Here is a 15,881-nt window from a genome sequence, read left to right as displayed (position 1 = left end):
AAGAACCATCCGGATTGTTATAGGCGCAAAGTAGAAAAGCCAGCATGTGTGATGGTATGGGGGTGTATTAGTGCCCAAGACATGGGTAACTTACACATCTGTGAAGGCGCCATTAATGCTGAAAGGTACATACAGGTTTTGGAGCAACATATGTTGCCATCCCAGCAACGTTACCATGGACGCCCCTGCTTATTTCAGCAAGACAATGCCAAGCCACGTGTTACATCAACGTGGCTTCATAGTAAAAGAGTGAGGGTACTAGACTGGCCTGCCTGTAGTCCAGACCTGTCTCCCATTGAAAATGTGTGGTGCATTATGAAGCCTAAAATAGCAAAACGGAGACCCCCGGACTGTTGAACAACTTAAGCTGTACATCAAGCAAGAATGGGAAAGAATTCCACCTGAGAAGCTTCAAAAATGTGTCTCCTCAGTTCCCAAACTGAGTGTTGTTAAAAGGAAAGGCCATGTAACACAGTGGTGAACATGCCCTTTCCCAACTACTTTGGCATGTGTTGCAGCCATGAAATTCTAAGTTAATGATTATTTGCAAAAAAAAAATTAAGTTTATGAGTTTGAACATCAAATATCTTGTCTTTGTAGTGCATTCAAATGAAAATGTATTGAAAAGGATTTGCAAATCATTGTATTCCGTTTATATTTACATCTAACACAAATTCCCAACTCATATGGAAACGGGGTTTGCACATTTATACAGTACAGGCCAAAATTTTGGACACACCTTCTCATTCAATGTGTTTTCTTTATTTTCATGACTATTTACATTGTAGATTGTCACATCAAAACTATGAATGAACACATGTGGAGTTATGTACTTAACAAAAAAAAGGTAAAATAACTGAAAACATGTTTTATATTCTAGTTTCTTCAAAAAAGCACCCTTTGCTCTGATTACTTCTTTGCACACTCTTGGCATTCTCTCCATGAGCTTCAAGAGGTAGTCAGTCACCTGAAATGGTTTTCACTTCACAGGTGTGATAGTTTTGACGCCTTCAGTGACAATCTACAATGTAAATAGTCTTGAAAATAAAGAAAACGCATTAAAATGATTAGGTGTGTCCAAACCTGTGGCCTGTACTGTATAAACCTTGGTTGAGTATCAACTTAAATATCTTCTAAACTTACAGAAATATGCACATATTCTGATATCTCAAGCATTAGAGTGATATTTACGTGTTTAGCTAGTACTTATTAAAAAAGTTAGACTTCTTATTCACTCCTTCCAGTCCCTGTACAACATTTAAGTGCTGAAATCGTACAATACATTTAATATGTTTACTTCCGGGTGTGCAGTAACTTCAAATTGTCGATGTAATATATCACAATACATGCTGTGTATGTTTTGCTTACAAACAACGTTACATACCTTGGTTAAATATCTATGGAAATATCTTCCAAATGTACAGAAATATGCAGGTATTCTGGCGTGATTGTGACGTAAATGTATTTAAAGGTAACATACTCTCCCACAGCAGTCGCTTCACAACACTGCCATCTGCTGGCCGTGTTTGTGAAGCACACTCATCTATTTCTACTTGCGAGCAACACAAGCTACGGAGATATTGTGTTCAAAGGGGATAAAAGATCGTCCAACCTGTGTAAAATAATGCAGATGATGGTGACAGAAAGGTTAATGTATGTCATCAAAAAGAAAGGATTATTATCAAAGTGGACAAGCGGTAGAAATGGATGGATGGATGGTTTTACGAAAGAGAGAAACATAATGGACTCAGGCGAGAGAATGAAACAAGAAAGGCCTAGATCAGGGGTGTCAAAGTCAAGGCCTGCGGGCCAGAACTGGGCCGCAAATGAATTATCTATGAACCCCAAGATAATATTTATTTAGTGGATCATGTCCCTGGTGGTCTAGTGGTTAGGATTCGGCGCTCTCACCGCCGCGGCCCGGGTTCGATTCCCGGTCAGGGAACTCCTTTTACCATGAATTGATTAACGTGGACCCCGACTTAAACAAGTTGAAAACTTATTCGGGTGTTACCATTTAGTGGTCAATTGTACGGAATATGTACTGTACTGTGCAATCTACTAATAAAAGTTTCAATCTATCAATCAAAGTATTAGAACCGGCCCGCAGGCCACAGCCGCCTGCTGCTGTTTTGCACGCACCAATACTCCATCAGTGTCGGCGCTAGGAATTTTCAAAATGGGGTCCCAGGGAGCCCATCAAGTCATAAAAATGGGGTCCCACAGTACATTTTTGGGGTCCCACTTATTTGTAACCGTTTGTAAACAAATGATAAATGTACGTTTGTATGCATTATCCTGTTACATCTCACATTCTATATTGTGTTTTGGAAAAAGGTTGTCGTAAACGTTACTTCATTCATTAAAAAAAAGAATACAAAAGAAAACACATTTAGACTTAGACTTAGACTTCCTTTTTATTGTCATTCAAATTTGAACTTTACAGTACAGATAAGAACGAAATTTCGTTACATAAGATCATGGTAGTGCAGAATAAAAAAGCAATAAGGTGCATATATAAATAAATAAATAGATTACTGTACAGATAAATATATTGCACTTTTTCATATGCATCCAAGTTTATGGATGTATGTTGTATTGTCTTTTTTATTCCAGCAAGTTAATCCATTTTGGGGGGAGTTGAGGGGATAATTTAATTATGATGCGTTCAAGAGTCTTACGGCCTGAGGGAAGAAGCTGTTACAGAACCTGGAGGTTCTACTTCGGAGGCTGCGGAACCTCTTTCTAGAGTCCAGCAGTGAAAACAGTCCTTGGGGGCGGGGGGAGTCTTTGCAGATTTTCTGAGCCCTGGTCAGGCAGTGGCTTTTTGCCATCTCCTGGATAAAAGGAAGAGGAGTCCTGATGATCTTTTCCACCGTCCTCACCACTCTCTGGAGAGACTTCCAGTCTGAGGCACTGCATGCTCCAGTCCAGACAGAGATGCTGTTGGTCAGTAGGCTCTCTATAGAGCCTCTGTAGAATGTGGTGAGAATGGTGTGCTCTTTTCATCCGACGCAAAAAGTGCATGCGCTGCTGAGCTCTTTTGACAAGAGCTCCAGTGTGTAGGGACCAGGTCATATTGTCAGTTATCTGCACCCCCAGGAACTTGGTGCTGCTTACCATCTCCACCGCTGTACCGTCGACGTAGAGTGGAGCGTGGCTGGACTGGTGCTTCCTGAAGTCAACGACGATCTCCAGTTATAAATATTCCTTATATTCCTTATAATTATTTATTTCGTTTTACAATAAAATTCATGCAACAGAGCTGCCAGTTTTTCCACAATAAAATCTACGGTTGTTGTTTTTATAGTGTGTTAAAGGCCTACTGAAGCTGCCAGCTTTTTCCGTTAAACCCCACACAAAAAAAAGTGGTACTGTTTTTCCATTTACCATTAAATGTTGTAAAAAAAACAATAACAACACTATATTTTACAGTAAAACTTTGTAAATGTAAAGTTTTTACTGTAAAATCGACAGTCTACTTCAAACAATTTACATAATTAATAATGAAATCCAGAGGCAAAATCATACACTACCGTTCAAAAGTTTGGAGTCACCCAAACAATTTTGTGGAATAGCCTTCATTTCTAAGAACAAGAATAGACTGTCGAGTTTCAGATGAAAGTTCTCTTTTTCTGGCCATTTTGAGCGTTTAATTGACCCCACAAATGTGATGCTCCAGAAACTCAATCTGCTCAAAGGAAGGTCAGTTTTGTAGCTTCTGTAACGAGCTAAACTGTTTTCAGATGTGTGAACATGATTGCACAAGGGGTTTCTAATCATCAATTAGCCTTCTGAGCCAATGAGCAAACACATTGTACCATTAGAACACTGGAGTGATAGTTGCTGGAAATGGGCCTCTATACACCTATGTAGATATTGCACCAAAAACCAGACATTTGCAGCTAGAATAGTCATTTACCACATTAGCAATGTATAGAGTGTATTTCTTTAAAGTTAAGACTAGTTTAAAGTTATCTTCATTGAAAAGTACAGTGCTTTTCCTTCAAAAATAAGGATATTTCAATGTGACCCCAAACTTTTGAACAGTAGTGTAGGTCATTTCATGTATTTGTGTTTGTTCCAATTATTTTGTGAAATGGGTATTTAGATTGTGAATTATTGTCTGACCCACACTCCTGAGCAGAAGGTTGCAGTGACGCACCATGAAGATGGATGCCAACAGCCATAAAACACAAAGAAGAGGAAGAAGCACAAGAAGCAAAATAATAATAATACTGCAGGTGGCGCTAATGCACCAAATGATGGATGCCAACCGCCGTTAAACACAAAGAAGAAGAGGAAGCACAAGAAGCACAAGAAGAGTAATACTGCAGGGGGCGCTAATGCAACATGAAGATGGATGCCAACCGCCATAAAACACAAAGAAGAAGAGGAAGCACAAGAAACAAAATAATAATAATACTGCAGGGAGCGCTAATGCACCAAATGATGGAGGCCAACCGCCGTTAAACACAAAAAAGAAGATAAAGACATTAATCTATTTCTACTTCCGGGTATCTGTGTCTACTTCCGGGTATGTGTTTCTACTTCCGGGTACGGAGTGAGTCAATATTGTTGTCGTTTCTAACTTTACTTTTCATTTTTGCACCGGCAAACATTTGCCAACGTTGCTTTTTTTGCTATGTATCACCAACCTGTGTTGAAGAACAGGCGGACACTTTTGGAGAGAGCCGAGAAGTTCATTTCTGATGCTTACTTCACAGACTGCAACCTGCGAGGACGGTACTTTTACTTCATGATTGATTGATTGAGACTTTTATTAGTAGATTGTACCTTATTGACCTTTTTATTCCGATCTTACATTTGTGCCTATCATGTAGTTGGACTCTACTTCCCAACACTATTTAATAACAGTTGCTATGTTAAGATAATGATAACCGAGTCCACATTTGATTCATTCAAACATCTAGGACATCTAGGTGTCCAAAGTTTGGCCCGGGGGCCATTTGCGGCTCGTTTTTATTTGGCCCACAACACATTCTATCCTTTAATTTTCAACCGCTTGTCTCTTTTGGGGTTGAATAAACACATCACAGACTAAGAAAATTCTCATAAATACAACGCCTGTTTCCATATGAGTTGGGAAATTGTGTTAAGTGTAAATATAAACGGAATACAATGATTTGCAAATCATTTTCAACCCATATTCAGTTGAATATGCTACAAAGACAACATATTTGATGTTCAAACTCATAAACATTTTTTTTTTGGCAAATAATCATTAACTTTAAAATTTGATGCCAGCAACACGTGACAAAGAAGTTGGGAAAGGTGGCAATAAATACTGATAAAGTTGAGCAATGCTCATCAAACACTTATTTGGAACATCCCACAGGTGAACAGGCAAATTGGGAACAGGTAGGTGCCATGATTGGGTATAAAAGTAGATTCCATGAAATGCTCAGTCATTCACAAAACAAGGATGGGGCGAGGGTCACCACTTTGTCAACAAATGCGTGAGAAAATTGTTGAACAGTTTAAGAAAAACCTTTCTCAACCAGCTTTTGCAAGGAATTTAGGGATTTCACCATCTACGGTTCGTAATATCATCAAAGGGTTCAGAGAATCTGGAGAAATCACTGCACGTAAGCAGCTAAGCCCGTGACCTTCGATCCCTCAGGCTGTACTGCATCAACAAGCGACATCAGTGTGTAAAGGATATCACCACATGGGCTCAGGAACACTTCAGAAACCCACTGTCAGTAACTACAGTTGGTCGCTACATCTGTAAGTGCAAGTTAAAACTCTCCTATGCAAGGCGAAAACCGTTTATCAACAACACCCAGAAACGCTGTCGGCTTCGCTGGGCCTGAGCTCATCTAAGATGGACTGATACAAAGTGGAAAAGTGTTCTGTGGTCTGACGAGTCCACATTTCAAATTGTTTTTGGAAAATGTGGACGTTGTGTCCTCGGGACCAAAGAGGAAAATAACCATCCGGATTGTTATAGGCGCAAAGTGTAAAAGCCAGCATGTGTGATGGTATGGGGGTGTATTAGTGCCCAAGACATGGGTAACTTACACATCTGTGAAGGCACCATTAATGCTGAAAGGTACATACAGGTTTTGGAGCAACATATGTTGCCATCCAAGCAACGTTACCATGGACGCCCCTGCTTATTTCAGCAAGACAATGCCAAGCCACGTGTTACATCAACGTGGCTTCATAGTAAAAGAGTGCAGGTACTAGACTGGCCTGCCTGTAGTCCAGACCTGTCTCCCATTGAAAATGTGTGGCGCATTATGAAGCCTAAAATAGCACAAGGGAGACCCCCGGACTGTTGAACAACTTAAGCTGTACATCAAGCAAGAATGGGAAAGAATTCCACCTGAGAAGCTTCAAAAATGTGTCTCCTCAGTTCCCAAACGTTTACTGAGTGTTGTTAAAAGGAAAGGCCATGTAACACAGTGGTGAACATGCCCTTTCCCAACTACTTTGGCACATGTTGTAGCCATGAAATTCTAAGTTAATTATTATTTGCAGAAAATAAAGTTTATGAGTTTGAATATCAAATATCTTGTCTTTGTAGTGCATTCAACTGAATATGGGTTGAAAAGGATTTGCAAATCATTGTATTCCGTTTATATTTACATCTAACACAATTTCCCAACTTATATGGAAACGGGGTTTGTCCTTGACAACCAAAATGGCCAACAACCTGTGCGTCTTACTGTATATCAGGTGTCTTACTGTATATCAGGTGTTTTACAGTATATCAGGTGTCCTACAGTATATCAGGTGTCTTACAGTATTTTAGGTGTCTTACTGTATATCAGCATTAATAAAATAAACATACATGCATAAGGAATAGCCGCATGATATTGTCACACCTATGCATTTGATTAGTAAATGTAAACTTTACCTACACTGTAAGAAAAAAAATCTGTGGGTTTTGCGGTCCAAAAAATAGCAACATTTTACCATAAAATTTACATTAAAATGGTCACACTCTATTTTACTGTAAAATTCTGGCGATTGAGCTGCCAGTTTTTTTTGTTTGTTTTTTTGCATAAAAATTATGGTTGCTGTTTTCACTGTGCAACCCTGTAAATTTAAAGATGGTACCAGTTTTTTTCTTACGGTAGGATTCTGAAGACCGAGCTGTTTTAAAAAATATACATTGTCATGTTTACAGCAGCACGGTGGCACAGGGGTTAGTGCGAAAGACGGGTTTTATGCCACTCTTTCTTTGTCTAATTTTGTCCACCAAATATTTTATGCTGTGCGTGAATGTATAAAGGTGACCTTTGTTGATTTTATTGACATACTGGAGTGCTTATCAGGCATATTTGGTCAATTCATGACTGCGAGCTAAACGATGCTAACATGATATTTAGGCTAGCTGTATGTACATATTGCATCATTATGCCTCGTTTGTAGGTATATTTGAGCTCATTTAATTTCCTTTACTTATGTCCTCTGTGTATTTAATTTATATTTGCATGTCTCATGACACATTAACTATTTAATATTGGCTGTATTCTTCATAGTTGTTTGTGTGCAACGACACGACACGGGACTCAAATGAGCACGGCGGGGAATGAACACAAAGATGGTATGGGCGGTATGGCGTAGTGGGTAGAGCGGCCGTGCCAGAAACCTTTGGGTTGCAGGTTCGCTCCCCGCCTCTTGGCATCCAAATCGCTGCGGTTGTGTCCTTGGGCAGGACACTTCACCCTTGCCCCCAATGCCGCTCACACTGGTGAATGAATGATGAATGAATGATAGGTGGTGGTCGGAGGGGCCGTAGGCGCAAACTGGCAGCCTCGCTTCCGTCAGTCTACCCCAGGGCAGGTGTGGCTACAAATGTAGCTTACCACCGCCAGGTGTGAATGAATGATGGGTTCCCACTTCTCTGTGAGCGCTTAGATTATCTAACAATAGAAAAGCGCGATATAAAATCTAATCCATTATTATTATTATTATTTTGTGTCTCACAATACGAAGGTCCTGAGTAGTCCTGAGTTCAATCCCGGGCTCGGGATCTTTCTGTGTGGAGTTTGCATGTTCTCCCCGTGACTGCGTGGGTTCCCTCCGGGTACTCTGGCTTCCTCCCACCTCCAAAGACATGCACCTGGGGATAGGCCCCTCTCACCTCCAAAGACATGCACCTGGGGATAGGCCCCTCCCACCTCCAAAGACATGCACCTGGGGATTGGTTGATTGGCAACACTAAATGGTCCCTAGTGTGTGAATGTGAGTGTGAATGTTGTCTGTCTATCTGTGTTGGCCCTGTGATGAGGTGGCGACTTGTCCAGGGTGTACCCCGCCTTCTGCCCGAATGCAGCTGAGATAGGCTCCAGCACCCCCCGCAACCCTGAAACGGACAAACCGTAGAAAATGGATGGATGGATGTTTACAGTGTACCATTTGATGGATTACTTGCTTTGAAATCATAAGGCTAAGTGGATATTTATGTATGTTTCCCCCAAAAATGTTTTGAATGTATGATAATTAGAGATGTCCGATAATATCGGCCGGCCGATATTATCGGCCGATAAATGCTTTAAAATGTAATATCGGAAATTATCGGTATCGTTTTTGTTATTATCTGTATCGTTTTTTTTGTTGTTGTTTTTTATTTTATTTTTTATTTTTATTAAATCAACATAAAAAACACAAGATACACTTACAATTAGTGCACCAACCCAAAAAACCTCCCTCCCCCATTTACAGTCATTCACACAAAAGGGTTGTTTCCTTCTGTTATTAATATTGTGGTTCCTACATTATATATCAATATATATAAATACAGTCTGCAAGGGATACAGTCCGTAAGCACACATGATTGTGCGTGCTGCTGGTCCACTAATAGTACTAACCTTTAACAGTTAATTTTACTAATTTTCATTAATTACTAGTTTCTATGTAACTGATTTTATATTGTTTTACTTTCTTTTTTATTCAAGAAAATGTTTTTAATTTATTTATCTTATTTTATTTTATTAATATAAAAAAAAAGGACCTTATCTTCACCATACCTGGTTGTCCAAATTAGGCATAATAATGTGTTAATTCCACAACTGTATATATCAGTATCGGTATCGGTTGATATCGGTATCGGTAATTAAAGAGTTGGACAATATCGGAATATCGGATATCGGCAGAAAGCCATTATCGGACATCCCTAATGATAATATAATTTCTTTTTCTTTATTAGATAGATACAGTTTAAAAGATATATAACTGCATGCAGTACATGTCTTTTTTTCTGTCAAAATAGAAAAAGAAAGAAAAATAAAGTACTTTATTGATGCATATTATTTCCATTCAAAATGATGTGGCGGGCCAGATCTGGCCCCCGGGCTTTGAGTTTGACACCTGTGCTGTATATGGTCTTTAATAATTTCCGTGCATCCTGTCATGATAAACATGTCTATACATTTGTTGCAAAATATGTAAGCTAAGACCTCAAAAAGTTTGTAGTTGTGGAATAATATTTTTTGTAATAAAAACAAAAAACAATAAATTAAATATCTCAAGTGCGTTAAATTATATTTTACACTAATTTGCTTCAAATCCTGTAACACAAAGATAGGTATAGTTGTTCAGATAGTTTAGCATATCAGTGTTTCCCATAAACTGCCAAGATACCTGTGGCGGTGGGGGCGTGGCTATGGGCGTGGTCACCATTACATCATCAAGTCATTTGCATCATTTACTACAATGATATGATTTTCTCTAAAGAGGCTCAAAAAATTTATACTTACTAATTAATAATAACAGTTTTGTTTTAAACTTCCATCCATCCATCCATCCATTTTACAATATAATTACAACACTTTATGTACATATTTATATACAGATTTGAACAATAAGTTATTCACTGAAATATTTTTATTAATTGTGGTTCTTACAAAAAATATATCTTATAAAAGCTAAAATGTCTCTTAAAGCTCTGCCCCTTTAATTAGTGCATACTAAATAATTTAACTTTAGCCTACTACTACAACCATATTATTTACCAGCAACATAAAGTGAAACAGAGGCAGAGGTGTCCTGCCACAGTCAGTAACAAACAAATAGAAAACAGTAGTGGTGGGAGATAGACACAAAGCTTCATCAAACATCTGATCCACTGAACAAAGAGCTCCAAAAATCTTGATACTACACTTGTCTTTTGTAAAGTAATTCTGAACAGCCGATATGGGCATCTACATCAACGATATGATTTGCCTGAGAAGCTGGACAGGACAAAAAAAAATAAATAATAATAATAATAATTTTTGTCGCGGCCTTAATTCTTTCGTGGCGGGCCGCCACAAATAAATGAATGTGTGGGAAACACTGCATATATTAATTGACCTACACTGTATAGGTTATAGTAACTTTACTGTACAAAATGTATCAACGTGGCCCCTTCAATTTTTATGTAGCGGCCCTTGCTTAAAACATTTTGCACACCCCTGATCTAGGATATGCCTCTCCGAATAAACCATTACAAATGTTTTGCTTTGCTACATTGTGTTGCGTCTTGCATTAACTATGCATAAAACTGTACGGTTTTATCTTTTCATAAAGGCTGTATGGAGAATCTTACCCACTGGAATCCCTCAGCCAATTTATGTCTCCTAAACGGATAACATTGATGGAAGCTCAAACACAGAGTTTTACACCTTACAATGTAGGCGATACCTTTGGACCAACGTAAGTATTTTGGTCACCTTTGTTTTAAAAAGTGGCATGTTTTTTTTATTAACACATACGTTTATTTTAGGTGGTGGACTTGTTGGTTTAAAGCAACCCTGAACATTCCAGAATGCTGGAGAGGTAAGGAGGTTCATGTTCTGTGGGAAAGTGATGGAGAGGCGATGGTTTGGAGGGATGGACAAGCAGTTCAGGTAAAGAAACCATGTTTTTTTTATTTAGATTCGTTATTCGAACCACTTTAAGATGAATTTCCTGTCTTGATTTATCCAGGGTTTGACTAAAGAAGGTGAAAAGACGAGTTACATTTTGTCTGACTGCCTCACAGACAAAGAACCGCACAGGTCTGTCACCAGTGCTCCTGCTTAAGTTGTTCATGCAAAAATATTGAAATATACAGTATATATTTACTTAAAGGCCGACTGAAATGATTTTTTTTTATTTAAAAGGGGATAGCAGATCCATTCTATGTGTCATACTTGATAATTTTGCGATATTGGCATATTTTTGCTGAAAGGATTTAGTAGAGAACATCGACGATAAAGTTCGCAACTTTTGGTCGCTGATAAAAAAAGCCTTGCCTGTACCGGAAGTAGCGTGACGTCACAGGTTGAAAGGCTCCTCACATTTCCCCATTGTTTACAATTCAGCAAGAGCGATTCGGACCGAGAAAGCGACGATTACCCCATTAATTTGAGCGAGGATGAAAGATTCGTGGATGAGGAACGTTAGAGTGAAGGACTAGAGTGCAGTGCAGGACGTATCTTTTTTTTTTTTTTTTTAAATGTATTTTAAACAACATAAAAAAAGACACAAGATACACTTACCATTAGTGCATCAACCCAAGAAAACCCTCCCTCCCCCATTCACACTCATCCACACTCATTTACACAAAAGGGGCTGTCTCTTTCTGTTATTAAAAAAAATAAAAATCTTCTGGTTCCTACAATATAGAATAATACAGTCTGCAAGGGATACAGTCTTTAGAGCACACATGATTGTGCATGGTGCTGGTCCACTAACATTTTCATTAATTACTATCTTTTATGTAATTGTTTTTATATTGCTTTACTTTCAAACAAAACAAACAAAGGACCTTAACTTCACCAGACAGGGTTGTCAATGAAATCAGATTGTTCAAAAGGGTTCTTAAAACCAGGTCCAGTTCAGATAACGTCCAGATCGGGCTCAGCAACACACACCTTCACCCATGTACACCAAAAACCAGGGAACACAACAGGTTGCATACAATCCACATACAAAAATACATTTTCAAATTAAGCACCCATGTACAGTCCAGATCACATCCAAGTCGAACTCAGCAACACACACCTTCATTTATGTACACTTAAAATAGGGAATACAACAACAGATTGCATATCATATATAAACAAAATTACATTTTCAAAATAAGCCTTTGAGGACTTCCCATCTTTTTTTTATGTTTTTTGGCATCATTGTCGTTTTCAACCATATAATTTTCTAAAGTCAAAAAATACTGAATAAATGTTTTAAAGAAAGAAATACGTATCTTTTTTCGCTCTGACCGTAACTTAGGTACAAGGGCTCATTGGATTACACACTTTCTCCTTTTTCTATTGTGGATCACGGATTAGTATTTTAAACCACCTCGGATACTATATCCTCTTGAAAATGAGAGTCGAGAACGCGAAATGGACATTCACAGTGACTTTTATCTCCACGACAATACATCGGCGAAGCTCTTTAGCTACGGAGCTAACGTGATAGCACATCGGGCTTGAATACAGATAGAAACAAAATAAATAAACCCCTGACTGGAAGGATAGACAGAAAATCAACAATACTATTAAACCATGGACATGTAAATACACGGTTAATGCTTTCCAGCCTGGCGAAGCTTAACAATGCTGTTGCTAACGACGCCATTGAAGCTAACTTAGCAACGGGACCTCACAGAGCTATGCTAAAAACATTAGCTATCCACCTACGCCAGCCCTCATCTGCTCATCAACACCCATGCTCACCTGCGTTCCAGCGATCGACGGAGCGACGAAGGACTTCACTCGATCACCGATGCGGTCGGCGGCCCGGAGACGGAGGAAGTCAAGGTGAGGTCGGCGGCTAGCGCGTCTGCTATCCATCTCAAAGTCCTCCTGGTTGTGTTGCTGTAGTCCGCCGCTAATCCACAGATCCCACCTACAACTTTCTTCTTTGCAGTCTTCATTGTTCATTAAACAAATTGCAAAAGATTCACCAACACAGATGTCCAGAATACTGTGGAATTTTGAGATGAAAACAGAGCTTTTTGTATTGGATTCAATGGTGTACCAATACTTCCGGTTCAACGATTGACGTCACGCGCATACGTCATCATACATAGACGTTTTCAACCGGAAGTTTAGCGGGAAATTTAAAATTGCACTTTATAAGTTAACCCGGCCGTATTGGCATGTGTTGCAATGTTAAGATTTCATCATTGATATATAATCTATCAGACTGCGTGGTCGGTAGTAGTGGCTTTCAGTAGGCCTTTAATATGGCTGTCAAAAATAACAAGTTAACTTGTGAATAATCACAAAAAATTATTGCATTGATCATTTATATGCACAGATTATTCACACAATTGAATTTGTCTGCACATGCTTCTTTATTTTAACCGCTGATTGTTACCTGAACGGTGGCACGGTTTGCAAATGTTGAGCAAATAAATGATTTGCATTCAAGTAAAACAGTTCAGAAAGGGTTATGGATGGCATTTTGGCCATAAAATTGCATTTGTGTCCAATATATGACACTTATTTTAAGTTAATTTAAATTATTCAAGAGAGTAATAACCTCTGATTAATCATGATTGGTTTTCATATTTGTAATTATTGAGGATAATATGGTTATGTATGGTAAAACAGTGGTGCTTGTGGGTAGCGTGTCTGCCTCACAGCCAGGTGATTCTGGGTTTGAATCTGTCTCGGAAACCTTTGTGTGGACTTTGCATGATCTCCTGGGTTTCATTACAGAGTCCTAAAACATGCATGTTAGATTAATTGACGATTGTAAATTGTCCACATTTGTGTGTGATTCTCTATATGTGACACCTTGTATTCTTTTAGTGTTACCATCTATGTGGAGATGGCCTGTAATGGACTCTTTGGAGCCGGTAACGGGTCAATGATCGCACCTCCAGACCCAAACAGGAAGTTTTCTGTGCAAAAAGCAGAGCTTGTGATCTTCAACCGGGAAGTCAGGGAGCTGATGACTGATTTTGAGATGCTGATTGACATTGTCAAGGTACAGTAGCTGAAAACAATCTGCCTTTAAAAAGAAAAAGGTAACCTCTTCTGGGTTGTTCTCTCTTCCATTGTAGGAACTTGGCGAGGGCGAGCAGCGAAGCTACCAGGCTCTGTTCACCGTCAATGAGATGGTGAACGTGAGCGACCCCACTGACCCCAGCTCTTTCTCTGGAGCACGCAGTTTGGCTCAGAAGTTTTTCAGCCAACATAACGGACAAAGCCAGCACACTGTCCACGCCATGGGCCACTGCCACATTGACTCAGGTCTCACATTTTTATCACAATCGAGTACTGATTAACCCTAACTTCAAATACGCTGTCTGAGACGTATGGAACTTAGTATTTGAAGGTGTGCTACCTAATACGATTAAGAATTCCTCCACTCCACAGCTTTATCCTGATTGCACTGCTCATTTAAGTATCTGGGATGAAAGGTCACATATTTACACTACCGTTCAAAAGTTTGGGGTCACCCAAACAATTTTGTGGAATAGCCTTCATTTCTAAGAACAATAATAGACTGTCGAGTTTCAGATGAAAGTTCTCTTTTACTGGCCATTTTGAGCGTTTAATTGACCCCACAAATGTGATGCTCCAGAAACTCAATCTGCTCAAAGGAAGGTCAGTTTTGTAGCTTCTGTAACGAGCTAAACTGTTTTCAGATGTGTGAACATTATTGCACAAGGGTTTTCTAATCATCAATTAGCCTTCTGAGCCAATGAGCAAACACATTGTACCATTAGAACACTGGAGTGATAGTTGCTGAAAATGGGCCTCTATACACCTATGTAGATATTGCACCAAAAACCAGACATTTGCTGCTAGAATAGTTATTTACCACATTAGCAATGTATAGAGTGTATTTCTTTAAAGTTAAGACTAGTTTAAAGTTATCTTCATTGAAAAGTACACTGCTTTTCCTTCAAAAATAAGGACATTTCAATGTGACCCCAAACTTTTGAACGGTAGTGTATATAATTTTAGTCAAACCTTATATCTAATCAGTTGGCCTTAGTAACAGTATTCTCGTGATTCTTGCTTGCAAGTAAAACAGCACTTTTTATTTTGCCCATCATCCATAATTCCTGTGTGAAACAAAAACCCATGTCTTTCCCTTTTTTGTGCATTCTAAATAGTGGAAAAACTGCTAGTACAAGGCATTTAACAATGCACTCTAAAAACATCCAAAAACTTACAACTCCACATGCAGTAAGTACTGTATGTTATGAGTAACAGGTGATGATAAAATGTACAAAAGCCAAAACCAGTGAAGTTGGCACGTTGTGTAATTCGTAAATAAAAAGAGAATACAATGATTTGCAAATCCTTTTCAACTTATATTCAATTGAATAGCCTGCAAAGACAAGATATTTCATGTTCGAACTGAGAAACAACATTTTTTTTTTAATGGCAGCAACACATTGCAAAAAAGTTGGCACAGGGGAATTTTACCACTGTGTTACATGGCCTTTCCTTTTAACAACACTCAGTAAACGTTTGGGAACTGAGGAGACACATTTTTGAAGCATTTCAGGTGGAATTATTTCCCATTCTTGCTTGATGTACAGCTTAAGTTGTTCAACAGTCTGCGTTGTGGCATTTTAGGCTTCATAATGCGCCACACATTTTCAATGGGAGACAGGTCTGGACTACAGGCAGGCCAGTCTAGTACCTGCACTCTTTTATTATGAAGCCACGCTGTTGTAACACGTGGTTTGGCATTGTCTTGCTGAAATAAGCAGGGGCGTCCATCATAACGTTGCTTGGATGGCAACATATGTTGCTCCAAAACCTGTGTGTACTTTTCAGCATTAATGGTGCCTTCACAGATGTGTAAGTTACCCATGTCTTGGGCACTAATACACCTCCATACCATCACACATGCTGGCTTTTGAACTTTGCGCCTTTAACAATCAGAGCACAGAGCAAAAAACGCTACTT

The 15,881-nt window shown here is 38.9% G+C and overlaps 1 protein-coding gene and 1 non-coding gene across 2 annotated transcripts in view; both read left to right on the top strand.

Annotated features, from left to right (window-relative positions):
* Positions 1-1,873: 1,873 nt before the first annotated feature.
* trnae-cuc (transfer RNA glutamic acid (anticodon CUC)) lies at positions 1,874-1,945 on the top strand. Its single transcript has one exon. It is a non-coding gene; the product is annotated as a tRNA-Glu (tRNA).
* Positions 1,946-4,398: 2,453 nt separating this feature from the next.
* The window catches only part of man2c1 (mannosidase, alpha, class 2C, member 1), a 36,343-nt gene continuing 24,860 nt past the window's right edge, over positions 4,399-15,881 (top strand). The window contains exons 1-6 of the mRNA XM_062061145.1: positions 4,399-4,746; positions 10,546-10,671; positions 10,742-10,865; positions 10,945-11,015; positions 13,761-13,938; positions 14,015-14,204. Coding sequence (XP_061917129.1) covers positions 4,646-4,746; positions 10,546-10,671; positions 10,742-10,865; positions 10,945-11,015; positions 13,761-13,938; positions 14,015-14,204 — 790 coding nt within the window. The 5' untranslated portion in view covers positions 4,399-4,645. The remainder of the gene's footprint in view (positions 4,747-10,545; positions 10,672-10,741; positions 10,866-10,944; positions 11,016-13,760; positions 13,939-14,014; positions 14,205-15,881) is intronic.

The sequence above is a fragment of the Entelurus aequoreus genome, linkage group LG10 (genome assembly GCF_033978785.1).
Source record: "Entelurus aequoreus isolate RoL-2023_Sb linkage group LG10, RoL_Eaeq_v1.1, whole genome shotgun sequence".
Classification (NCBI taxonomy): domain Eukaryota; kingdom Metazoa; phylum Chordata; class Actinopteri; order Syngnathiformes; family Syngnathidae; genus Entelurus; species Entelurus aequoreus.
Note: the sequence above shows the minus strand (reverse complement) of the source record. Positions and strands in the feature narration are given on the sequence as shown.